Source organism: Cebus imitator, unplaced genomic scaffold (genome assembly GCF_001604975.1).
Source record: "Cebus imitator isolate Cc_AM_T3 unplaced genomic scaffold, Cebus_imitator-1.0 Scaffold238, whole genome shotgun sequence".
Classification (NCBI taxonomy): Eukaryota; Metazoa; Chordata; class Mammalia; order Primates; family Cebidae; genus Cebus; species Cebus imitator.
In genome coordinates this window covers 2,192,761-2,201,485 of record NW_016107553.1, presented here as the reverse complement: position 1 = coordinate 2,201,485, position 8,725 = coordinate 2,192,761, and the positions used below count along the sequence as shown (strand labels likewise).

At 39.2% G+C, this 8,725-nt stretch overlaps 1 protein-coding gene across 11 annotated transcripts in view; it reads right to left on the bottom strand.

Annotated features, from left to right (window-relative positions):
* CPEB3 (cytoplasmic polyadenylation element binding protein 3) overlaps nucleotides 1-8,725 on the bottom strand; it is a 246,448-nt gene that overhangs the window by 106,238 nt on the left and 131,485 nt on the right. For all 11 annotated transcript variants that reach the window (XM_037727736.1, XM_017498193.2, XM_017498195.2 and 8 more), the window contains one exon: nucleotides 990-1,157. In XM_037727736.1, coding sequence (XP_037583664.1) covers nucleotides 990-1,157 — 168 coding nt within the window. The remainder of the gene's footprint in view (nucleotides 1-989; nucleotides 1,158-8,725) is intronic.

The following is an 8,725-nucleotide window of genomic DNA, read 5'->3' as shown; positions in this document are numbered from 1 at the left end:
AGAATAATGCTAGAAAAACAATACTGTAAGAATATCAGACAGTATTTTTATATCAGACCCAAAGCCTGCTGGAACGAGTTGTTTTTTGCTTAAGTTAACTCTATCACGATTTTATTTCATTCATCCTTTCAACAAATATTTATTGACAGTTTACTGTGTGCTAAAATAAACTGCCTTTAGGCATAAGTGAACACTCACTTTTAGACTGATAGCATCTAAAAAATATTATTAAGAAAAATTCGAATTCATCTCCATTCTTTTAAAGAGGGGGATTATGCTTTTTGTTAATAGGTATTTGTTTTTATTTGTTTATTATGAAACAAGTTCTCACTCTGTCACCCAGGCTGGAGTTCAGTGGTGTGATCATAGCTAACTGTAACCTCAAACTCCTGGGCTCAAGTGATCTCCCACCTCAGCCTCCTGAGTAGCCTGGAGTACAGGCATGCGCCATCATGCCCAGCTAATCTTTTTACTTTGTAGAGACAGGGTCTTGCTATGTTGCATAGGCTGGTCTTGAAACCCTGGGCTCAAGCAATCCTGCCACCTTGGCCTGTGAAAGTACTGGGATTACAGGCACGAGCCACTGCACTGGCCAGTATTTATTAAAATGTGAGATTATTTGGTGTGGTGGACATGAGCAAAAGCTCTGGAATCTAATTGAACTTGAGTTGTAACTACACCATCAGTTATGTAACCCTGAACAAATTATTTCTCTCTGATCCTCAGTTTTCTTATCTATAAAATGGAGATGCTAGAATATCCACATAAGAAAGCTATGAGGATTAAATGAGATAATGTAACATGAACATAGTTCGATTTTATTGTAATAGTACAATAACATACTATTACTTTCTAATCTACCAAATAATCTCACCTCCTATACGCTAAGATATAAATGTCCTAAAATTGACTTGGAGAGGAGAGGCAGGGTCAGACCACACAAAGAACAAACTCAGCCTTTTGTAAAATCATTAATGAATGCATAGTACCTTCATCAATATCAGGAGGAAGGCCTCCAACAAACACCTTTCTAGAGTAGCGTTCTACTCGTTCCCCATTTTGACAGCGAGTGGGAGAACTTAAGCCAGATGACAGGGCCTGATCGCCATGGCTGTCGTCCAGGAAGGCATCTTCAAAGGGAAAGAGAGAAGATCGACCTGAAACAAATGTGGGAGTTTTCTACAATTAAAATGTTTTTCTAGGACAATAAATGCTCTATTAGAAGCCCGAAGTACAAAGAGAAGCATTCAAAAAATGTGTCCTGAGCTATGGCTTTTCCAAGATTACCAGGACTGAAGATTACCAGGTCTAGATACATTTTTTATCATCATTTTTGTATAAGGGTATGCACAGTCTTGGGATGACCAGATTGCTATCTAAAGAAACAGCATGGTGGGGCATGATGGCTAACGCCCGTAATCCCAACACTTTGGGAGGCCAAGGTGGGTACATAACCTGAGGTCAGGAGTGGTTAACAGGGCAAAACCCTGTCTCTACTAAAAACACAAAACTTAGCCAGGTGTGGTGATACACTCCTGCAATCCCAGCTACTCAGGAGGCTGACGCAGGAGAACTGCTTGAACCCGGGAGTTAGAGGTTGCAGTGAGCCAAGACTGCACCACTGCACTCCAGCTTAAGCGACAAGAGTGAAACTCAGTCAAAAAAAATAAAAGAGGAAGCATCAAAATGGCAGTGGTTTCCTTGCTAAATCGCTGCATTTTACTTATTCAGTCTCTATCACAGCTACTAGGAGTATATTCAGCAGCTATTTTTTCTTTCTTTAGTCATTTCTTAAAATAAATGAAGTAATCTCTATCCACGGATTTTTATCTGCTCTTTATGGTTACCTCAGAGGTTTAGTTCTAAAGAGTGGTCCTGACAGCCAAGGAAATCAGGTGAAACTGGTGACAGAGGCTGATAACTTCTTTTCTAAGAGCAGAACTAAAGATCATCAAGTCTTCCTTATCATTCCAAGCTACTCTAATTGGGAAATAAACATATGCAATAATAAAGGACAGGGTAAGTAAATGAAAACATGTAACTTAAGATGTGAGAGTAGAAATGTAGAGGTGGTTATGAAACCCTTAACCCTACTAATCTACGCTATATTTTATGCCACTCAAAAAATATATGAAAAGAAATGAAAAAGAATTATTTTCATTGTTAATTTTATAGCCAAATAAAGTTTGTAGAGCAAAAGTACCTACCCAGTCCACATGACTACAAGAAAGATACCAGCAGTTAGAGTCAGCAGTAAATTTACCAGCAGTAAATATAACACAATAATGCCACTTGGCATTACAAAATAAAATCTAAATTTAAAATCAAATCTATTTCCTGTTTGAGTCAGTGACTTCCTAGTAAAACTTTCCACTAGGTTCCACTCTAAAAATGAACCATTAGAGCACTCTAACTTTTTGGGGAAAAAAGGAAAATTCCCCTCTAAAATAAATTCATATACTCTTAAAAAAAAAAAAAAAAGCAGCGTTTTCTCCATTTAGTCTATCCTATCTTTATTTCCCTGAGATCTAGGTTTTGTGTCACAACAGCCAACTCTTGAAAACAGAATATAAATAGGGCTTAGAAAAATACTGAACATGTATTTATAAAAAAGTTAAAGTTATTAACATAACTGTGGCTATTTTGTGAACAACCCAGGTAGTGTAAGAAAGACACTATTTCAATGTTAGGAGTTAAATAAAAAGACCAAAGAATTTTTTGTTCAGTCTTTTTCAGCTTAGCTACAAAGAAACAGAACAAAATCTGTCACCAGATTTTAGTGGCAGCAACAAACAATAGACAGTAAATCCCTGTCCCTTGATGTTTGTTTTGATCACTGGCGGTAAAAGAAATAGATTTGCAGCAACCATAGGCAAAAAGGGCTTTCGAAAGACATCCAGAGACGTTCTCCTACAGCTGACAGGTTCACTTTATTCCATAACCCACGCTCAGTGCATTACATGCCTACTCAGTGTCAGGCATATGTGCAAATCAGCATTTCCCACTGAAAGTTCCTAACCCCATCTCTTACCTTCAACACTAGTAACATTATATACTTAGAAAGCAAGAGCTGGGGAAGGGGAAGCAAATAATCTGGGAAAATAATGAATACTTTATTCCTTTCCACCTCAGAAAATAAAAGGCTACAAAAAGTTCTACAGTAAAGAAACATTAACTGGCCAGGCATGGTGGCTCACACCTGTAGTCCCAGCACTTTGGAAGGCCAAGGCTGGCAGATCACTTGAGTCCAGGAGTTCGAGACCAGCCTGGGCAACATGGTGAAACCCTGTCTACAAAAAATACAAAAATTAGCCGGGCATGGTGACACACATCTGTAGTCCCAGCTACTGGGGAGGCTGAGGCAGGAGGATCGTTTGAGTCCAGCAGGTAGAGGTTGCAGTGAGCTCAGACCATACCACTGCACACCAGCCTGGGTAACAGAGTGAGACAGACCCTGTCTCAAAAAAAAAAAAAAAATTAACTTACTCCAGCATTACCCAGATGTTAAAGGAATTATTTACCATACAAAAGTCAGTGGAAAACACTTTAGGAAATATTCACCCACATTTCAGTGACACTGAACATATGAATCACAGTCTGGTGGGAGAGGCAGGCAAGTACATAAATAATTATAAAACAGAGAGAGAAGTACTAAGAGAAGACTTTACCAAGTGACACAAGAGCACAATTTACTCCCCTCCTGGAGAATGGCGAGGAGAGGCTCTTAGAGTATTTTTACAGGGCGGCAAGTTTGAGCAGAATCTTGTCAGAGTGGGAGATTCTGAAGTAAAGAACAAAAAGCCACAGAGCAAGTACTGTCAAAACAGCTCTTGATCTTTCCCTCCGAAATTGCTCCTTCTCTAGTATTCCCTAAAATCTCAATAAAAATGCTGATTATCCACACTGGATTCAATCCAGAAACCTAGAACTCATCCTTGACATCTCCCTCTCTTATACTCCATGTCAAACCCATCTCTCACTAAGTCCTACCAACTCAAGCAGACCAAATAGCCTAATAGTCTACTGACTTCTACCTCATACCCCACAATGCTTTCTCTACATAACAGCCAAAAGCACTGTTTTCAAACATTAATTTGAACATATAAGCATACTCCTCACCGTATCCTCAAAAGCCCTCAATGACTTCCCATTGCTTTCTGATAATGTACAAAAACATAACTGTAAACTACAAGGCCTCTGCACACCTCTTCTTCATCACAGTTGCTGCCTCTCCCTCTTGCTTACTAACCACCAGTCACACAGACCTCCTTCGCATTTCCTGATTATTCCTCCTTGCTGCAGGCTCTAAGGACAATGTGTTCCCTCTACCTAAAACAAGCATGCCCTTTTCAACTCTGCAATTTCCTAATTAATTCATATTAATTCTTCAGGTCTCAGCTGAAAAGTTTCCTCAGGTCAAACTTTCCTAAGCCTTTAGATTAGGTTAGATCCCCTTTTCTACCCATAGACAGCCCCCTGTACTTCTTCCTAACAATTTCCCCAATGACCATTATACCATTTGGGTGGGTTTTTATTATGTATCTCTTTCCCTAATCCTATTAAATTGTAAACTCTATTTAATCTTGTTCACCACTGTATCTTCCTGCCCTAATTAGGTCACATAAAAGGCACACCAAAAATGTTAAATGTGAGGCAGCATCCAGGAAAGGAAAACAGTATGTGCAAAGGCATGTCACTGCAAATCTATGATGAAACACAATATACAGAAGTGAGAATGGCAAGAGATGTAACCATGTCCTAGAAATTCGAGACCTTTCCTATTGCTTTTATTTGCTCAAGCTTAATGTTCTATATTACAAAATGGAAAATTATATTCCCACTTTTTGAATTTAATATATATTTTAATATTAAATTAGAATTAGAACCTCCACCTCCCAGGTTCAAAGGATTCTCCTTTCTCAGCCATCCCAGTAGCTGGGATTATAGGCGTGTGGCACCACACCCAGCTTATTTTTCTATTGCCTCAGCCTCCCTGGTAGTTGAGATTATAGGAGTGTGTCACCACACCCAGCTTATTTTTCTATTTTTAGTAGAGACAGTGTTTCATAGTGTTGGCCAGACTGGTCTCGAACTCCCAACCTCAAGTGATTGGCCTTCCTCGGCCTCCCAAAGTGCTGGGATTACAGGTGGGAGCCACTGTGCTTGGCCCTAATACTGGCTTTTTTTTTGAACTACACTAACTCCATAGAGACGATGATATTCTCACCTAATCCATCTTCTGTCCTGTCATAATGACTTCTCTAAGATACCTATGACCATGTTAGTCCTTTATCCAAAATCCTACCATAACTTCTATTACGTCCATCAACATTTTGAACTCAGGGAGATGGGGGATGAGGTGAGAGTCTGAAGAAATCTGTGACCAACCAAAGGAGAGATGAGGAAGTGCTGAACCAGAGCAGTGAAAGAGAGAAGCAGATGCTGAAGACATTCTGAAACAAAAAGAATTTTCTGCATGGCCAACATAACCACAGCTCAGAGTATTTTGGCAAAGAAAACAAAATCAAGAGTTGTAAAAATTTGGACAGTTTTATTAAGTGGTTATGGGTAATTAATAAATTTCCCAAGGTTTTAAAACCAAATCTGTGTCTTAGTATTTAGAGTACTATAGCCTTCAGCAATAAAGTTGCCCTTGGAAATCAAACTGCTAAGAACTAACACATAAATGATGTTTCTCTGGGGGTAAGAATTAAGAATACAGGTCTCAGAACCCAGTCCCCAGATCTACTAATCTGAATCTGTGGGGGTCAGGCTTGAAAATCTGTACTTTGCTCGAATTTCCCCAGAGATTCCTATGCTCAAGTTTAAGAATCGCTGAGGTGGAGGTTATTTGTCTGCTACAGGCAGCCACTGAAAGAGATATTATGTGTGAAGTGTATGGAACCCTGGGAAATGGATCCAAGTTCAATCAAGTTAAGAAAAGTATATCCTCAACACTGGAATGTAAAACCTATAACCTTATTAACCTTACCGTAACATGACTGCCTGAAGTGCTGGCAGAACAGAAAGTCTGCAGAAAGTATTTAAAAGACAGAATTGCAGCGTAAGAGCTTGTAGTGTTCACCCAGAGCAGACCGACAGGAGACATGAAGACTTTATCATACTATGTAGGATTATTCCTCCAGGGGACGGAATGGTTCACCTGATATTTCCAGGGCCTGAAAATAATCTATTTCCCTCTGCTCCTTTTTTCTTTTAAATATACATATGGGGTCTCATTAGGTTGCCCAGGCTGGTCTTGAACTCCTGGGCTCTAGTGATCCTCCTGCCTTGGCCTCCCAAAGTGCTGGGATTACAGGTGTGAGCCACTGCTCCTGGCCCCTCTGCTCTTATTATAAGCTCCTGGACTATTCTGTTAATAGATTTAGCACTCTGCTATTGTGAATGGGGGGACTCTTGAGCTAGTAGATAGTCAGTTATTGAAATTTTATTACCATATACATCCAGCTCCATCAGAAACCACTGGTATTCTGATTTGTCCAGTAATCCCTTGTGAGGATGGTATTCATGCATTCATTTGATTGGCATAAATCCATCTCTAAAACAAATCATCCCTGAGAAGGTTGGTAAAATTTTAGTTCCTGGACATGTGTTACTAGAAACTGAAACTTTAAGAGGCTGCACCTAAATTGTGCCCCAGGAGAAGTCTTGCTTCACTAACTAGCAACTCTCTGACATATTTCTTTTTTTTAACAGAAACATTTCCAAGACCAAAATGTGTTAAAAGCAAACCACATTACTTATCAAAAATTATATTTCTATGTGAAGAGAATATAAACCTGCTTTAAAACATGATACTGCCAAATAAAATATATATATTCAATATTTCAATAAAAGCAGGAAAAAAGTTTCTTAAACACTACAAGTTGGTCACTTGGTTTTCCACCAATGGTCTGGTTCTCTGATATGTATTTCAATTACTATCTATAATTAGTTTATGGTCCAGTAATTGAACAAATCATCTCTGAATGTGGAGATGGCTTAAAACCAAACAAGCTTGCAGGAAAAGTGCCAAATAGAAGACTTGCCAAGCATTTGGTAAGCATGGAAGGCTTGTCCAAGATAATTCCTCCCCAGAAGACTCCCTTTCCTTTCCTTCAGCAAATAATGAAAAAATAAAAGCCTACTGCCAAGCTATGCTGTCAAAGCTGCTGGGACCTCACCACTGAGCTCCCACCACGGCCTCTGCCATCACTCCAGCAGCTCCAGGGTACCTCTAGCCAAGCACTTCTACACCAAGCCTGACCCTTTTCATTTTAGTCTTACAAGTAGCTCAGAAATTAGCCACTTTCGGGGTTTAAGAAAAAGGAATTATGAGGCATGATTCCCTCATAAAATACATATGGAATACACACACACACACACACACACACACACACACACACACATTTTTTCCCCTGGAAGTAAAGACAGGTTCCAGCCTAGTGTCCAGTATGTGACTTTGAACAAAAAACATTTCATTTATGGTTTCATTTGCATAATGAGAGAGTTTAACTAGATGAAAAGCTCTCAGATCCCTGGGGACAGCAGAATTCACAGAATTCTTACATAAAATCTATTACATAGAAATCTTACATAAAAATACATTTGCTTCATATCAATATCTGGTATATCTTGGGCATCACAAACTTCATGTGTTTCCAAGTGAACTTTTGATATCTACCTTAAACCTATTGTCTCCCATCCCATTTCAGTATGTGGTATTACAATTCATCCAATTACTGAAGCCAGAATCTGAAAATCATTTTTGAGTCTTCCTTCTTATTTACTCTCCAAGGTAGATTCAGCAACCTGCCACCATTTGTTAAATGCTACTGCTGATTCCATTCTCCAAGATATATCTTTAATTCGTTCACTTCTCTCCAATTCCACTGCCCTTACCCTATCCTAACCACTCTCATCTCTTGCCTGACATCACCTCCTCACTAGGCAACCTACTTCTCTTTTCACTCCACTCCAAACAGCAACCAAAGTGCTCTTTTAAAAACATAAATCCAATCATCTGACCTTGCTTTAAAGCTTCAAAACTTTCCTCTTGTACTTGGACCAAGTTCAAAATCCTTACTAGGAGCTAATGTCCAGCAAGATCAGATTCTCTTTCCTTTCTCCAAACTCATCTTAAGACATACTCCATCACCACCTACCAAGCATCAGCCATTCTAGGCTTCATTTACTTCCTCAAACTAAGCCCTTTCTTGCCTCAAACCTTTTTTTTTTTTTTTTTTTTTAGAAACATGATTTTTTTGAAATATAATTCACATATTATACAATTGATCCTTTAATCCATTAGCAGTCACTCTTTGTTTTTCCCCAACCTCTAAGCTCTAGGCAATCACTCATCTCTGTTTTGTCTCAATACATTTGTCTATTCTGGACACTTCATATAAACGGTATCATACAAAGGTGTGACTCTTGACACCGGCTTCTTTCACTTAGTATAATGTTTTCACGGTTTATGTTGTAGCATGTATCTGTGCTTTGCCTCAAGCCTTTTACAAATGTAGTTCCTTCCATCTTCCCCTTTTAAACTAGTCTTATATCTGAAATCTCCTTTAAAATATTCCAGGGAGGGCCGGGCGCGGTGGCTCAAGCCTGTAATCCCAGCACTTTGGGAGGCCGAGGCGGGTGGATCACGAGGTCAGGAGATCGAGACCATCCTGGTCAACATGGTGAAACCCCGTCTCTACTAAAAATACAAAAAATT